General features: G+C 44.7%; 1 protein-coding gene and 1 long non-coding RNA gene across 3 annotated transcripts in view; one reads left to right on the top strand and one right to left on the bottom strand.

Moving 5' to 3' along the window:
• The window catches only part of vipr2 (vasoactive intestinal peptide receptor 2), an 81,108-nt gene that overhangs the window by 19,912 nt on the left and 42,511 nt on the right, over positions 1–18,685 (top strand). For both annotated transcript variants that reach the window (XM_033044633.1, XM_033044623.1), the window contains one exon: positions 14,597–14,704. In XM_033044633.1, the coding sequence (XP_032900524.1) occupies positions 14,632–14,704 (73 nt within the window). In that variant the 5' untranslated portion in view covers positions 14,597–14,631. The remainder of the gene's footprint in view (positions 1–14,596; positions 14,705–18,685) is intronic.
• LOC116988134 lies at positions 1,337–17,513 on the bottom strand. The gene is made up of 4 exons (XR_004415871.1): positions 17,502–17,513; positions 15,160–15,164; positions 2,702–2,708; positions 1,337–1,512 (listed from the first exon to the last, which is right to left on the bottom strand). It is a non-coding gene; the product is annotated as an uncharacterized LOC116988134 (long non-coding RNA).

Below are 18,685 nucleotides of genomic sequence, written 5' to 3'. Positions count from 1 at the left end.
TCCTTAAGTACTCTGGGATGCAGCCTATCTGGCCCTGGGGATTTATCGGCCTTTAATCCATTCAATTTACCCAACACCACTTCCCGGCTAACCTGGATTTCACTCAATTCCTCCAACTCCTTTGACCCGCGGTCCCCTGCTATTTCCGGCAGATTATTTATGTCTTCCTTAGTGAAGACGGAACCAAAGTAGTTATTCAATTGGTCCGCCATATCCTTGTTCCCCATGATCAACTCACCTGTTTCTGACTGCAAGGGACCTACATTTGTTTTAACTAATCTCTTTCTTTTCACATATCTATAAAAACTTTTGCAGTCAGTTTTTATGTTCCCTGCCAGTTTTCTTTCATAATCTATTTTTCCTTTCCTAATTAAGCCCTTTGTCCTCCTCTGCTGGTCTCTGAATTTCTCCCAGTCCTCCGGTATGCTGCTTTTTCTGGCTGATTTGTACGCATCATCCTTCGCTTTGATACTATCCCTGATTTCCCTTGTTATCCACGGATGTACTACCTTCCCTGATTTATTCTTTTGCCAAACTGGGATGAACAATTTTTGTAGTTCATCCATGCAGTCTTTAAATGTCTTCCATTGCATATCCACCGTCAACCCTTTTAGAATTAATTGCCAGTCAATCTTGGCCAATTCACGTCTCATACCCTCAAAGTTACCTTTCTTTAAGTTCAGAACCATTGTTTCTGAATTAACAATGTCACTCTCCATCCTAATGAAGAACTCAACCATATTATGGTCACTCTTGCCCAAGGGGGCACGTACAACAAGACTGCTAACTAACCCTTCCTCATTACTCAATACCCAGTCTAAAATAGCCTGCTCTCTCGTTGGTTCCTCTACATGTTGATTTAGATAACTATCCCGCATACATTCCAAGAAATCCTCTTCCTCAGCACCCCTGCCAATTTGATTCACCCAATCTATATGTAGATTGAAGTCACCCATTATAACGGTTTTGCCTTTGTCGCACGCATTTCTAATTTCCTGTTTGATACCATCTCCAACTTCACTACTACTGTTAGGTGGCCTGTACACAACACCCACCAGCGTTTTCTGCCCCTTAGTGTTTCGCAGCTATACCCATACCGATTCCACATCCTCCAAACTAATGTCCTTCCTTTCCATTGCGTTAATCTCCTCTCTAATCAGCAACGCTACCCCACCTCCTTTTCTTTTCTCTCTATCCCTCCTGAATATTGAATATCCCTGGATGTTCAGCTCCCAGCCTTGGTCACCCTGGAGCCATGTCTCCGTGATCCCAACTATATCATAGTCATTAATAGCTATCTGCACATTCAACTCATCCACCTTATTACGAATGCTCCTTGCATTGAGACACAAAGCCTTCAGGCTTGTTTTTACAACACTCTTACCCCTTATACAATTATGCTGAAAAGTGGCCCTTTTTGATTTTTGCCCCGGTTTTGTCTGCATGCCACGTTTAGTTTTCACCTTGCTACCTATTGCTTCTACCCTCATTTTACACCCCTCTGTCTCTACGCTCACACATTTAAGAAACCCTTTCCCTTTAGCTCCATCCTCCACTATCCCATTCGACACCCCACCCCCCTTATTCAGTTTAAAACCACCCGTGTAGCAGTGGCAAACCTGCCTGCCAGAATGCTGGTCCCACACCTGTTAAGATGCAATCCATCCCTTTTGTACAGTTCCCCCTTACCCCAAAACAGATCCCAGTGATCTAAGAATCTAAATCCCTGCCCCGTGCACCAGTTCCTCAGCCACACGTTCAGGTCCCGTATCTCGCTGTTCCTGCTCTCGCCAGCACGAGGAACTGGAAGCAAACCGGAGATAACAACCCTATTGATTTCTCTAACTTCAAGTAACCCTCGCTTTCACCTCTCTCACCATCCCTCCCCCACCCTAGTTCTCCGACTAGCGTCCTCCTGATTAATTTTACTGTTTGTATGCCTCGTTGTCACCTTCCCCTCAGCCAACAACGATCCATTCTGCATTTCCTTAACCATTGTCTGCTTTGATCTGTCGATTTCACATCTTACCCTTCCATATCTCTAGTTTCCCTCTCCCCTGATTCTCAGTCTGAAGAAGGGTCTCGACCCGAAACATCACCCATTCCTTCTCTCCAAAGATGCTGCCTGTCCTGCCGAGTTACTCCAGCATTTTGTGTCTATCTTCGGTGTAAACCAGCATCTGCAGTTCCTTCCAACACATGAAATTCTGGGGTTGTGGCACCCCTATCCTCACCCATCTTGAATTATAATTTATGTTCCTCAAAATCAAAATGTTACAAAAATGTTACAACAATTATAGAAAACACAGGAAAAGCATCCAGATTTCACATCAATATAGTGCAGGCAGCCCATGCCATGTCATACCTTTCAGAGTCCTCTGTCAATGCTAAAATTGATTGTTGAATGCTTTGGCCTTTCCTGTGTTATCATCAGTGGTGGACTGGCCAAGTGTCAGCTTGCCCGATGGCAAGTGGGCCCCTGATGAAGTGGACCCCCTATATCAAGTGGGCCCCTGATGAAGTGGGCCCCCTTTGTCTCCTGGCAACCAATATTTCTAGACCCAGTACGCCACTGGTTATCATGATGTGAATTGCAATTTTAAAATACAGGAAAGGTTTTATTTCATATTTAATCGGATATCATTGTATCTTGCTTCCAACAGCGGTGCTGATCAAAGGGCCGAATGACCTACTGCTGCACCTATTGTCTATTGTCTATTGTCAAACATATTCAATTGCAGAATATGATCCTCAAAATCTTAAAAACATCTGTAAGGCAGAAGAATATCTTAGAAACATAGATACATAGAAAATAGGTGCAGGAGTAGGCCCTTCGGCCCTTCGAGCCTGCCATTCAATATGATCATGGTTGATCATCCAACTCAGTATTCTGTACCTGCCTTCTCTCCATACCCCCTGATACCTTTAGCCACAAGGGTCACATCTAACTCCCTCTTAAATATAGCCAATGAACTGGTCTCAACTACCTTCTGTGGCAGAGAATTCCAGAGATTCACCACTCTCTGTGTGAATTTTTTTTTTCTCATCTCATTCCTAAAATATTTCCCCCTTATCCAATTGTTCTGGACTCCCCCAACATCGGGAACAATCTTAGAACAGCAAATCCACTTAAAGGCTGGCTTTTATTATGATGTGGAGTTTGGGGGTTAATTTGTTTGACTTGATAAATTGTGCTACTTATCCAGTTCCCTGGGTAAAGACATGTTTCTTCATCCCTCTCTTAAATCATCGCCTAGTGACCTTGAAGCAATCCTCACTTGGTCTGTTGAGCAGTTTTGTCCATAATTCAACATGAGCTGTCCATGCAGATTATGCCTGGAACTGTGGGCAGATGCACAGAGCTCTTATCGGCTGAAAGCTTGAAATCAGAATAACTGAATGCTAAATGGTATTTTCAGCTTTCAGCTTGGGTTTTACAACACATTCACACGTACACACACACACACATGTACACACACACACACACACACACACACACACACACACACACACACACACACACACACACACACACACACACACAACTGTGCAAATTCACGCACCCGAGCACCCATGCACACAAGGCTGTGCAAATTCAACACCCGTGCACAAACATGGGCACATCCATGTGCACAAGGACACACATGATCACATGTGTGGGAGTACAAGCAGGTTTCGAAGATTTAGATCAATGACAGAGAAAGAACACCTCAGGATTACAAATGAAACTAAGTTCATTTCAATATAGTGAATACGATAAAAAGACTAGTGAAGGATTAAATGAGTCACGAGTCTCACGTTGGGTCTACACTGACACAAACGGTGGCTGCTAGCAAAACGTCTCATGCCTTTGGGACGGTACAGTGATGCAGCGGTGAAGCTGCTGCCTTACAGCACCATAGGCCTGGATTTGACCCTGACTAATGGTGCTGTCTGTATGGAGTTAGCACGTTCTCCCTGCGATTTGCGTGGGTTTCCTCTGTTTTCCTCTCCCATTTTAAAGACATGCTGGTATGTAAGTTAATTGGCCTTTGTTAATTGTCCATAGTGTGTAGGCTAGAACTAACGTATGGGGTGATCGTTGTTCGGCGTGGACTCGGTGGGCCGAAGGGCCTGTTTCCACACTGTATCCCTAAAATGAACAACTAAAGCTAAGCCTTTCCACTGCATGCTGAGGACTCCGTAACAAGGGCTTGGTTGGAAAACTCAAAGGGTCCGGACACCTTTTGGGATTGCGATCCAAGAAGAAGTCCAGTGACTTGTCTTGCAGCATGCACTTATATACTCAGTAACCCACGTGTTGTCCCTAATCTCCATGTACCAGTCAACTGCGCCTTTGAAACTAGGAATCTTCCTTAGTGATGAAACAGTGGTTATTTATTGTGGCAGAAATTGAGCTAATCTCAGATATCTCTGGAAGAAAAGACTTACTAGAGCTGCTGGTAGAGTTGCTGCCTCACATCATCAGAGACCCAGGCTCGAGCCTGACCTCGGGTGCTGTCGGTGTGGAGTTTGCACGTTCTCCCTGTGACCACGTGGGTTTCCTCCAGGTGCTCTGGTTTCCTCACGCATCCCAAAGACATGCTGGTTTGTGTGTTAATTTGCCTCTATAAATTGTCCCTTGTGTGCAGGGAGTGGATGTGAAAGTGGGATAACAGAGAATCAGTGTGAACGGGCGATCGATGTCGGTGTGGACTTGGTGGGCCTAAAGGGGCTGTCCCACTGCGGCGACCTAATCTGCGAGTTTAGAAGAGTTTGCCCTCGACTCAAACTCGCAGCATGGTCGACACGTGGTCCTAGGAAGTTCAAATATGGTCACTGGAACTCTCCTTCATGCTCGAGGGAAGTTCCCGCAAGACCTTTCCCTCAATTTGGTCGAAATAAAATTTTCAGCATGTTGAAATGTTTTCCGCGAGTAAAAATTGGTCAGCATGGTTCTTTTGACGTAGTGCAGTGGAGTGGGGTCGCTATTTAGTTACAGGCAGTCGATGGCAGCCATAGGCAATCTCCTTTGCTGACCGGGCATTTTAATTGGTTCATTGGAGTTTTCAGGACCAAGGAAAATGAGTTTTCAGGACCGATAGGTTAAATGCCCGCTAAACTTTATTATAAGTTGTCTGTCTTCTTAAAAGTGTCTCCACTCTTTCTCTCCCCTTCTCCCCCCTTCTCCCCCCTTCTCCCCCCTTCTCCCCCCTTCTCCCCCCTTCTCCCCCCTTCTCCCCCCTTCTCCCCCCTTCTCCCCCCTTCTCTCCACTTCTCTCCCCTTCTCTCCCCTTCTCTCCCCCTTTCTCCTCTTCTCTCCCCTTCTCTCCCCTTCTCTTCCCTTCTCTCCCCCTTTCTCCTCTTCTCTCCTCTCTCTCCCCTTCTCTCCCCTTCTCTCCCCCTCTCTCCCCCTCTCTCCCCTTCTCTATTCCCCCCCTACCCGCGCTCTCCATAGGACTTACCGTACACTGTGCAACCGTCTTTTACCTTCCTGTTCATCGTGGGTGTGAATTTCAGACAGCGCTCCCCCGCTTTCCCAGGCCCCCGCCTTTGTGATGTGTTTGTCTGCGCGGTCGGTCGATCTGGCTCGCGGTTTCATCGCTGACAGTCGATCCAGCTCAAGGGTTCTCGAGCGACTGCCCTCGAGCTTGAAGGTCGAAGACAGTCACTGAAAGGTCGCGTTATTGGGGCAGGCCCTTTACATCCTACCCAAGATCCATGCTTTATTTGTAAATTAAACTAAACTAAACTGCTACTATACGTCCATGAGGGCGGCATGATCGAACAAGGTCTCGTAATTTTCTAGTATCAGCACCTAATTGTTTTCATAGGTAAGTCTGCTTGCCTGAGATAAGGACAGATAAAGACAGGTAATTCTACTGTTATTGGCTGAAAAGACTGTTTTAAGCCTTGCATTACAACACACATGAACACACGCCTGTATGCTCGCACATGCACACACACACACACATGCACGCATATACACACACACGCATGCATATACACACACACACACACATGCACACACACCACCATATATACACACACACACACACACACACACACACACACACACACACACACACACACACACACACACACACACACACACACACACACACACACACACACACACACAACATGCAGTAGAAACATACAGATACAAAGATTTACAGGAGGCAAGAATTTCATGAACAAAGACAGCTGCTATCACCAAAGACCCACACCATCTTGGCCATGCTCTCATCTTGTTGGGAAGAAGGTACAGGAGCTGAGAAATGTGATCTCCAGGTTCAAGAAGAGCTTCTTCCCAGTAACCATCAGATCTAGTATTGCTGATTATCAATTTATTGTATTATTGAATGTTGTATATTTATTTGTTGTGTTATTGCATTAATGGCCCTGTAACGCTTCAGCATGTAAGAGTTTCATTTTTCCATTCTCATAACAATTAAGCACCCATGACTCTGGACTCTGGACTCTCAAAAACACAAATAAACATTCACCAACACATAATGTAAACACACTTATTCAAACCTGTCACCAATGGTTAACATCCATTAACTCAACAACACACACAATAGCAACACTGATTTGAGTAGCATCTTTAATGTAATGAAATGCCACAAAACACTTAACAGGACCATGATGAAGTGAACATTTGATAAGCATTAGGCACTGGTCCATGGAGAGAGGTGTCAGATGGCAAAGGTTTTAAGAGTCACATTCGAGGAGGAGAGTGACACACACAGAGGAGAAATTCCAGAGCATGGTCAAAGTAGAATGATATATAACTAATATGGGTGGCGCAGCGGTAGAGTTGCTGCCTCACAGCATCAGAGACCCAAGTTCGATCACATCGGGTTTGTACGTTCTCCGTGACCACATGGGTTTTCTCCGGGTGCACCGGTTTCCTTCCACATTCCAAAGACATGCAGGTTTGCAGGTTAATCGGCTTCTGTAAGTTGCCCCGAGTGTGTAAGATGCAAAAGTGGGATAAGATAGAACCAGTGTATGGGTGATCGTTGGTCAACGCAGACTCGGTGGGCTGAAGGGCATGTTTCCACGCTGTATCTCTAAACTAAACCAAACAAGCACATGCCTCAACACTTGCATAATTTACAAAAATGCAAAAAAGTAATATGCGTGGTTCAATAATCTGTGATCTTAAAGATCATATTGTGGAAATGAGTGGAGAATTAGAATGTGACCAAATAGGTATTGACATGAAAAAGCAAAATTAAAGTTTACCTACTCTATTTTTGTCAAAACAGATGCTGCTGCATAGCTAATAATGCTTAGGGCAAGATTTGCCATTTGCACCCATTAGTAACAGGGAAATGTTATAAAAGAGAGCAGTCTGGATGCTCTGATTTCCTCCCACACTCCATGCATGTACAAGATAACCATATAACCATATAACAATTACAGCATGGAAACAGGCCATCTCGGCACTTCTAGTACAAGATGTACAAGTTTATAGCTTAATTGATTCTGTAAAAATCGTGAACTTTTCCTAGTGTGTAGGATAGTGTTAGTGTATGAGATGATCGCTGGTCGGCATGGACTCTGGGCCGAAGGACTTGTTTCCACGCTATATCTCTAAAATCTAAAGTCTAAATTTAAAGTTATTGTATCTAAATGCATGCTACATTTGTAAAGAGGTAGATGAATTTAGGACACAATTAGTTATAAATGGAAATGGAGAACCAGGTACCGAAATATTCCAGGGCATTTCACATTGAGGAAGGACAAACAATAAGGAAAAAGAGGTGGTGTAGCATTATCATTAAGCAATGACTTAATTTGAAAGGATAGTTTGAAAGTATTTTTGCTTGGCAGATCCAAGTGTAAAATTAGGATCAGTTTATGCAGAGCTAAGAAGCACCAGGAGAAGCAGTTTATAAGCTTCCAAATAATTGTACTGCTGTGGAATCGAATATAATCAACAAAATTAGAAATGCATTTAACAGGGGTGATACAGTATTGGAGGAGGATTTTAATCTAAATATATCAGATGAGCAAATCAAATTAGTGCTAACAATGTAGGGGATGAATTTTGGTACAGCGCACAAAATTGATTTCTGGATAAATTGAGGAACTAACCAGTAGAGAAGCTTATTTTAGATCCAATACTGAGAAAGGATGCAATAACGCAAAGAGGTCTCCAGGGAAGAGTGACCATAATATTATAGAATTTTACATCACATTTGGAAGTAGTGCATTTAATCTGAAATCAGAGTTTGGAATTTAAACAGAAGAAACAATGGAGATATGAGGGGCCAAGGCATTCTGACTCATCAGAAAAACTACATTCAATAATATAACAATAGAGTGGATGGATACTAGCGCAAATTTAAAGAAATATTACACAACTTGCAACAGATAGACTTTCCTTTAAGGCATAAGATCTGAATAGGCAAAGTGGTTCATCTATGGATTACAAGGGAAGGTAACGATAATATTCACTCTGTTAGTATACTTTAGAAACAGAGCATGGAAACAGGCCCTTCTGCCCACCTAGTCCATGCCGACCACGATCACCCATCCACTAGTTCTATCCTACACACTAGGGACAATTTATCTGCTTATCATCCTATAAAACCGCACGTCTTTGGGATGTGGGTGGAAACCAGAGCACCTGAAGAAAACCCAATGCGACACAGGGAGAAGGTTAAAAACTCTGTGCAGCCAACACCCAGAGCCAGGATCGAACCCGGTTCTCTGGCACTGTATGGTAGCAACTCTACCGCTGCACCACTGTGCCGTCCAATCAAAGGAATAGGTTTACCTAGTTGCCGGTATAATCAGCAAATGATGATCAAGAAGATGATAAAGAAATAGAAATAAAATTTGAAAGTAAACGAGAGAGAAACATGGAAACGGATTTGTGTATAAGTGCGCAAAACTGAAAAGTCTAGCCACAGCCGGTGTGGATTCCTGACTAACAAAGAATTTATGCAGGGTGATTAAAAGAATATGGTGTTGCCTGTCTTCACAAAAAGAGACACAAAAGACAGAAAACGTTTTTTACAGTGCCTTGTACACATGAAAATAAACTAAACTAAACTAAACCTCATCCATAAGTACCGAAAAAGCTCGGGTCCAATGTGCAAACAACCAATCTCCTGTAAATATGTTTGTAAATATACAAACATCTTTCCTTGGATCCCATGCGATCTAAATCTTCCAGAGCAGCCTAACGTGTGGAACCTGGTCGAATGCTTTGTTAAGATCCATTGACCAAAATAGGGCCTGAATAACAGTTTGAGCAAGAGTAGGGTAAAGCTAATGCTTAGATGGGGGTCTTACCTCATTGTTTAGATGAGAAGTGGCTATGAATGACCAGCAGCCAAGGAGAATGGAAGCAGAAGGAACTGCAGATGCTGGAATCTTGAGCAAAACACAAAGTGCCGGAGGAACTCATCAGGTTAGGCAGCATGAGGGAATGAGCAGGCGACCATAAGACAAAGGTGCAGAATTAGGTCATTCAGCCCATCAAATCTGCTCCACCATGCAATCTTTCCTTCGCAACCCCATTCTCCTGCCTTTTCCCCGTAACCTTTGACGCTCTTACTAATCAAGAACCTATCAATGTTTGCTTTAAAAATACCCAATGACCTGGCCTCCACAAACATCTGTGATTCTACAGATTCACCATCCTCTGGCCAAAGAAATTCATCCCCATCTCTAGGATAGGTACGCCCTTTTATTCTGAGGCTGCGCCCTCTGGTCCTAGACTCTGCCACTACTGGAATCATCTATCTACGCCTTCCATTATTTGGTAGATTCCTCCTCATCTTTCTATACTCGAGCGAGTACAAGCCCAGGGCCATCAAATGCTGCCCTGGAAAGGTCTGCAGAAGGGTCCTGACTTGAAATGTCACCGATCCATTTCCTCCATAGAGCAGATGAATGGCTCATTGAATGAATGAATGAATGAATGAATGAATGAATGAATGAATGAATGAATGAATGGATTGGTTTATTGACCAAGTGTGTACATATAGAAGGAATTTGTATGTGTACAAGGAGATATAAAGAGATCTGAGTACAACTAGATTGAGAAACATTTATTTGTGAAAATGGCTTGAATATTTGAAGTGCTAATCTCTCTCTTTCCCCACCTATATATTCTTGACCATATGCTTCCATCCTGGAAGATCATGAGTATACACAGTTTCTTCCTCCTCTGAGTCATTGCTTGCACTCCAACTGAAATTGACTGAACCTTTTATTGATGGATGGGGTGCCAATAAGAATAAAAACAAGGGTGGAGGAAGGAATTATTTCTTGGGAGTGATCGTGTTTGAGTTTAACATCACGCACCTGCACAGTATTTACTGAAATGATCTATGTTAAAACATAAGGGCAGCACAGTGACACAGGAGTAAAGCTGCTTCCTGTGTGGAATTTGTACGTTCTCCATGCGTCCCTCCAGGTGCTCCGGTTTCCTCCCACATCCCAAAGACCTGCAGGTTTGTAGATTAATTGGTCTCGGTAATTTGCCCCTAGTATTTAGGGAGTGGTGGAAAAGAAAGATAACACAGAACTAATGTGAACGAATGATCGATTGTCGGCATGGACTTAGTGGGCTGAAGGACCTGTTTCCATGCTGATTCACTAAAACTCTAAAAAACATCTTTGCTTCAAACCTCATGCCAGCCTCGGGAACATCTTCTCCCCCTGTGTTATCAGGCTTCCCATCAGATAAGGTACTGAGCAATTCACCTACACCCCATTGCGGATATTGGACATTGCTTATGGAACTGGTGAGCTACAATGCTGCTGTTACCCCTCTCACCTTAACCCTATAGCCGCTAGTTTTGGACCCCCCTACCCTGGGTACAAGCCTGTGACTATTCACCTCATCTAAGCCAAAATTATTTTATATAAAGCAAACATTAGCAAGGGTGTCAAAGGTTATGGGGGGAAGGTAGGAGGATGGGGTTGAGAGGGAAAGAAAAATCAGCCATGATTGAATGGTGGAGTAGACTTGATGGGCGGCAGGGCCTAATTCTGCTCCTATCACTTATGAACTTATGAAACAGCCAGCTGGAGGAACTCAGCAGGTCAGGCAGCATTTGTAGAGGGAAGAGGTCAGACAACGCTCCAGGTCAGGGCCCTTCTTTTGACCGATGGAGTTCAAACGCTGAGTTCCCTCAGCAGTTTGTTTTTTGCTCAAGATTCCAGCATCTACAGTCTCTTGTGTCTCCATTTTACTGTTCCACTGCAATGTCTCCACATATTATGCCCATTTTGGAGAAAGTTTCCCTCTGCTGAGTTCCTCCAGATGCCCTTTTTTTTGTTTAAGATTCCAGTATCTGCAGTCCCTTGTTTCATAATGATTCTATAAACCTCTATAAGGCTGACTCTACAGAGACTCTGCAGTACTCTCTCTGAAGTAACTTTCTAGTTGACTACACTCCAGGGAAACGAGGCACAGCCTACTCAGCTTCTCCTTTGAACTCAAATTCAAGCTTAGAAATGTGCACAGTCATCATTTGGCAAGAAACATCTTGAAAGCTCCTGAAGCGGTTCAGTCATCCAAGGCACATTATCCCACCAGGTTCTGAATGTCAAGCCTTATGGAGTGAATTAACTTCTCACTGGGCGCTTTTAATGTGCTCTTGTTGTTCTGTGCACACATCCTATCAGTTAGAGGGACTGTAGGGGTGCCTTCACTCAACCAAGTGGCTCACCACTGTTTCTGGTCCTTGCCAGTTTTATGGTGTGTAGAAGCCACCTCACACTCCTCGTCATCATGGTCTGCCTTAAGTGTAACTACCCCCCACACAGTGTTTGATCAGCCGGCTGACAATGTCTTAACCGATGTACTTGCCACGCTTCATTGTTCATGCAGCAGTAGCTTGAAGATAACAAGATAATAATAATAATAATAAATTTAATATGGGCGTCTTTCAAGAGTCTCAAGGACACCTTACAAAAATTGAGCATGTAGAGGAAAAACATGTAAGGGGAATGAAATAAATAGTAGAGACATGACTAGTACACAAAGTAAAGACAGAATTCAATACAAAACACAGTATGAGGCAATTAATGCACAGATGAAAAGGGAGGGGGACGTGGGGCTAAGGATAGGCAGAGGTGAAGAGATGGGTCTTGAGGCGGGACTGGCAGATGGTGAGGGACACGGAATTGCGGATCAGTTGGGGGAGGGAGTTCCAGAGCCTGGGAGCTGGAGAGCTGATGCCAAGGAGAAGTGAGTTGCAATAGTCCAGTCGGGAGGAGATGAAGGCATGGATGAGTCTTTCAACAGCGGGAGGTGTGAGAGAGGGTCTGAGTTTGGCGATGTTGCGGAGATGAAAGAAGGAGGTTTTAATGACATGGCGGATGTGAGGCTCAAGGGAGATGGTGGAATCAAAGATCACGCCAAGGTTGCGGGCCTGGGGAGATGGGGAGACAGTGGTGCCGTCGATGGTGAGAGTGGGGTTATTGATTTTGCTGAGTGTGGCTTTGGAGCCTATGAGGAGGAATTCTGTCTTATCGCTGTTGAGTTTGAGGAAATTATGTTGCATCCAGGTGACAGTTATATAACTGGGCAGTTATCAAGGCAGCAAGAGACATCAATAAATCAGCAAGCAGATGCAAGTGGAGCACTTTCCAATGGAATATTCAAAGGGAATCATTGAGATGAAGATGCCCAGGTTATCCCTTGTTAACAGGATTGGACGTGCACTGGCTCCAGTGGCTCAGTTTACAAAGGAACGTCAGATGAACAATTGGCTATTCCATAGGATGCTCCACAAAGCGCTGGAGTAACTCAGCAGCTCAGGCAGCGTGTGTGGAGGGAATGGACAGGCAGCGTTTCAGGTCAAGACCCTTCTTCAGGCTGATTGCTTCGGGGGGAGGAAAGCTGGAAAAGGGGTAGGGGCAGGACAAAGCCTGGCAAGTGATCCGTGATCACAATGAATGGCGGTGCAGGCTCGAAGGGCCGAATGGCCTCCTCCTGCACCTATTTTCTATGTTTCTATGTAAGTGATAGGTGGATACAGGTGAGAGGGGAGGAGGTTTGATTGGCAAATGGGCAGAGTAAGTGGCAGTGGCTGGAGATAAGGAGAGAAAAGTGAAATGTAAAGACAGAGAGAGGAAAATAGGGAGATTGCCACAGGAGGAGGTGGGGGCAAGAGGGGAAAGAGGGGTGGGACAGGGAGAGAAATAGCTGCATGCCAGTGTGGGCACAGGAAAGAGAGAGGGTGGGTATCACCTCAAATTGGAGACCTTAATGTTCATACTATTGGGCTGGAAGCTATCCAAGTGGAATATGAGGTGCTGTTCCTCCAGTTCGCTTGTCGTCTCACTGTGGCAATGGAGGAGGCCCAGGACAGAAAGGTCTCTATGGAAATGGAAAGGGAAGTTAAAATGGTCGGCAACCAATTGAATATTCCAGTTCAAACAGGGTTGAGGTGAAGAGGTTCAACCTGAAACTGGTCTATTTCCAACTCCAGATGCTCTTCAAAGCATCGAGACCCTCCTGCAGATTGTTTGTTGTTCCAGATCAGTATGTTTCTGTGGAATTAGCTGATTTCAGTCAGGGCTGTTGAAGCATTCTACCATCAACCTGGGCTAGGAAAGAATTAAGGGGGACATGGTGGCTCAGTGGTAGTGGCAAGGGTTCGATCATGACTATGGGTGCTGTCTGTTCGGAGTTTGTACATTCTCCCTGTGACCACGTGCGCTTTCTCTGGGTGCTCCTGTTTTCTCTCACACTAAAGACGTGCAGGTTTGCAGGTTAATTAGCTTCTGTAAATTGTCCCTAGTGTGTGGGATAGAACTAGTCTGCAAATAATTGTTGGTCAGCATGTGCAAGGGGGGCCGAAGGGCTTGTTTCCACACTTTATCTAAACTAAACTAAACTAAACTCAGGAATAGCTACTTCCCCACAGCCATCAGGTTATTAAACTTGGCTCGGACAAAACTCTGAACATTAATAGCCCATTATCTGTTATTTGCTCTTTATCAATTAATTTATTCATGTGGGTATTTACGTATATAATGGTATATGGACACACTGATCTGTTTCGTAGTCAATGCCTACTATGTTCTGTTGTGCTGAAGCAAAGCAAGAATTTCAATGTCCTATCAGGGACACATGACAATAAACTCTTTTGAATTGACTTTTTTGACTTTTGACTAAACTAAACCAAAGACATTGTCTTTAATTGGCCTCTGTAAAGTACCCCTAATGTGGAGGGAGTGGATGCAAAAGTGAGATAACATAGAACCTGCATGAACAGATGATCGATGGTCAGCATAGATCTGAGGGCCGAAGGGCCTGCTTCCATTCAGTATCTTTCAATCAAGAAATAAACAGGACAAGCAACATCTCAACACAAGGTGTTGACAATCCCTCTGACTCCACAAATATAGCTTGACCTGCTGAGTTCCTCTAGCAGTTTGTTCTTGCTATTTGCTTTTGTCTATTCTGTGTTGGTTCTGGAATTAAGACAAAATAATGACATAATTAGAATAGAAGCTGTAAACTAAATTAGTGATTTTCTGTCTTTGTTGATGATGACAGGTGGTTAAACAAAGATATGAGTTGCTTAAGATATGACACTAAAGGCATGTTTGTTTTTCTTCTTGTTTCTAGGATGTGCTGGGATTTGGGATAATTTCACCTGCTGGATGCCAGCCAGGATCAGTGATACAATCAGCGTGCCCTGTCCAAAATATTTTGGGGACTTCAGCAGCGATCATGGTCTGTATTCGAGTTGGCATTTTTTTTTTGCAACAAAAATGTAGTAAAACCCTAAGGAAGTAAATCTGTCTGAGGAGCGGGGAGGTGTTAGGACTGGTGATGTTTGACACGTCTTTGTAATGGGCTCACAAAAGATCTGACAAACGTGCTAATAATCTGAAGACCCCTGAGAGATACCCCACGACCAAACCCATTTTCCCCTCCCAGCACCTCCCTCTATCACCTTATCGAGCAAAATGACGTGGGGCACACCTATGTTAGGTCTTCTGTAATATTAAGTTTACTTTTTTGTAATCATAATCATCATAATCATAGTCATAATCATACTTTATTGGCCAAGTATATTTTGCAAGGAATTTGATTCAGTTTAGTTTAGAGAAACTGAGCGGAAACAGGCCCTTCGGCCCACCGACTCCGCACCGACCAGCGATCCCCGTGCATTAACACAACCTTACACCCACTAGGGGCAATTTACATTTATACCAAACCAATTAACTTACAAACATGCATGTCTTTGGAGTGTGGGAGGAAACCGAAGATCTCGGAGAAAACCCACGCAGGTCAGGGGAGAGCGTGCAAACTCCATACAGACAGCACCCATAGTCGGGATCGAACTGAGGTTTCTGGCGCTGCAAGCGCTGTAATGGGCCTGTCCCACTTAGGCAATTTTTTCGGCGACTGTCATAGTCGTAGCAGAAAAATCGGCGACTGGACCCCCTCAAACGCCAATGTCTACGACAATGTCTACAACAACCTACCACCTAGTCGACGTGAAGTTACTGCAAGTTACTGACAACCGGCGACCCATTAGGACGTCCACCTACGACCACACCTACGACAACCTACGTCCACCCGCGACAAGCTACGACAAAATAAGACAATTCAGTCGCCGGTACCTGTCGCCGGTTGACGTAGGTTGACGTAGGTAGTCGCCAATGGAATTCACCAAAGTCAGCACCGGCGACAACCTACGCCATCCTGGCGACAACCTACGCCATCCTGGCGACAACCTACGACAGCACCTACTGAAGGAGAAGTCAACCTACGACAAATCCACGGTCGCCGAAAAGTTTTGAACATTTCAAAATCCAGCGGCGACCAGAAAAAGGCTACGATTCTTTGGGCAACTGAGGAGACGACTCACAACCATACAGGCGACACCCCTGGCGACCATGTGGAGACAGCCTAGTCGCCTGTAGTCGCATATAAAGTCGCCTAAGTGGGACAGGAGCATAAGGCAGCAACTCTACCACTGCTCCACCATGCTGCACTAGTAGACAATAAAGGCTGCTAAAGTAGACGTTACATGTATGCTCATACAGCTTAGCCAAGGTCTGTAAAAATAGTAGCCTGTGGTAATATTACATTCTATGTGATGCTGCACTTCAGTTGCTTTGAATGAGTCATCCATTTTCATCAGTGATATCTTCCAGACCGCTTAAAGATCCTGTCCAATGTCACTAATGAAAAATGTCAATTTTCTTGCACATGTCCAAGCAATAATTCAGAATCCACATTGTGTAAAAAGATTTAAAGCCTTTTAAGAATGGTTTTCAGGCCTGCCGTACTTAGTGGAAACATCCTCGCTGTTTCCAAAGTAACCATTCACTACAGCATCTTGTGCTGAGATTCAGATGATTCAATTAAGGTCCCACATAGTACATTATCTAGAAGGTGGGTTACATGGGATCCAAGGTGAGTTGCTTAATTGGATACAAATGTGTGTTGGTGATAGGATGGTGGGAGGTAGTGGCAAGAGGATATTGTATTAGTTGGAAGTCTGACACTGCAGGTGAACCACAGGGATCAGTAGTGGTACATTAATGGACACAAAGTGCTGGAGTAACGCAGCAGGTCAGGCAGCATCTCGAGAGAACCTGGATAGGTGACGTTTCGAGTCTTTCGAGACCCTTCCTCTTGAAGCAACTTTTGAAACCACTTTTGGATCCAATTAGCCAGCTCGGAACTCGACCCCAAGTGATAGACACAAAATGCTGGAGTAACTCAGCGGGACAGGCAGCATCTTTGGAGAGAAAGAATGGGTGACGTTTTGGGTCGAGACACTTCTTTAGATCACTTTCTAGATACCATACTATGCAGGACCTTGATTGAAGAAGGATCTCGACCCGAAACGTCATCTATCCACGTTCTCTAGTGATGCTGCCGGACTTGCTGGGTTGCTCCAGCACTTTGTGTCCTTTTGTGTATTAACCAGCATTTGCAGGTTCTTGCTTCCACAGTGCTGGTACTTTGCTGTTTGTGAGATATATTAATGACTTGGATGTGGATGTTGGAGGTATGATTAGTACATTTGTTAATGACAAGTACGATTCGTAGGTTTGTGGATGAGAAGTTGATGATGTGAATACCAAGGGTTGTCTATATAGTAAATGGCAGGGCATAAAGGAGCTATGGAGCATAGACAAGACTGCTCCATGAGTATACACACTCTTACTCACACACTCACTCACTCACTCTCACACACACATACACACACTCACTCATTCTCACATTCACTCCCCCACACACACACTTAATCACTCTCTCTCTCACACACACACACCCATTCACTCACTCTCACACTCACACGCGCACACACACACAAACACACAAGCACACACACACACTCACTCACTCACTCACTCTCACGTACACACATACACACACTCACTCACTCACTTTCACTCTCACTCTCACACTCACACTCACACACACACTCACACACACACAAGTACACACACATCCACTCACTCTCACTCACACACACTCACTCTCACTCACACACACTCACTCTCACTCCCCCCGCCACGGGTACCATGTAATTCTGTGCTACCTGCTCCATGGTCGCATAGGTGGCGAATTAACCGTCTCCCCCACCTGGTGTGCCAGGGGAGGAGGGGGCTGTGGACCCCCAGCAGGACCAAAGGGCGGATGAGCTCCTAGCGAGCCAACAGCCATCCACACTTCAGTAGAAGTTGCGATCACTGTCGTACATAGCATTGTAAGGCACTGTCCCCATTGATATTTTTGACGACGATGATTACAGTTAGAGTATTACGCACAGTTCTGATCAGCCCTATTGCCTCCCATCCCCATTATCCCCCCCCCCCCCTTTATTTGATTGCGCTGATCACCTACCTTTCGTATCCCATCATAGGAAGGATGCCATTAAGCTGGGAAGGTGCAGAAACAAATCATCGTAACTCGAGGGCTCGAGTTATAAGGAGAGACGAGATAGCATGAAGGGTTTTTTTTCCTCAGAGAGTAGGAGGCTGAGGGATCATCTTGTGGTGGTATACAAAACCATGAGAGATATGATTAAGGTGAATGGTGTCAGTCATTTTCACAGGGTAGTGGAGTCCAGATCTGGGGGCCATAGGTTTAAGGTGAGAGGGGAAAGACTTCAAAGAGACCCAAGGGGTAATTTCTTAACACAAATAGTTGTGTGTATCGGAATGATTTGCCAGAGTATGCTGTCGGGATATGTACAATGGCAGCTTTTAAAAGCCATTAGATAGGTACATGGTGAAGAAAGGGGAGTCTGTCTACCCCACGACAGAAGGGGGAGGAGTTGTACAGTTTGATAGCCAAAGGGGAAAAGGATCTCCTGTGGCATTCTGTGTGGCATCTTGGTGGAACCATTCTGTTGCTGAAGGTAGACACAAAATGCTGGAGTAACTCAGTGGGACAGGCTGGTTGAAGAAGGGTCTCGACCCGCAATGTCACCCAATCCTCTCTGCAGAGAAGCTGCCTGTCCCGCTGAGTTACTCCAACCTTTTGTGTCTTTCTTCGGTTTAAACCAGCATCTGCAGTTCCTTCTTACACGCTGTTGCTGAAGGTACTTCTCATGTTGACCAGTGTGTCATGGAGGGGGTGAGCTGTATTGTTCAAGGTGTTCCACAGGTTCCCCTCCAAGACCATCCCTAGTGGGACCAGTGGAGCGTCCCTTGTAGCCAAGGTCCGGGGGGCAAGGAGCACCGC

This window comes from Amblyraja radiata, chromosome 2, assembly GCF_010909765.2.
Source record: "Amblyraja radiata isolate CabotCenter1 chromosome 2, sAmbRad1.1.pri, whole genome shotgun sequence".
NCBI classification, from domain to species: domain Eukaryota; kingdom Metazoa; phylum Chordata; class Chondrichthyes; order Rajiformes; family Rajidae; genus Amblyraja; species Amblyraja radiata.
Note: the sequence above shows the minus strand (reverse complement) of the source record. Positions and strands in the feature narration are given on the sequence as shown.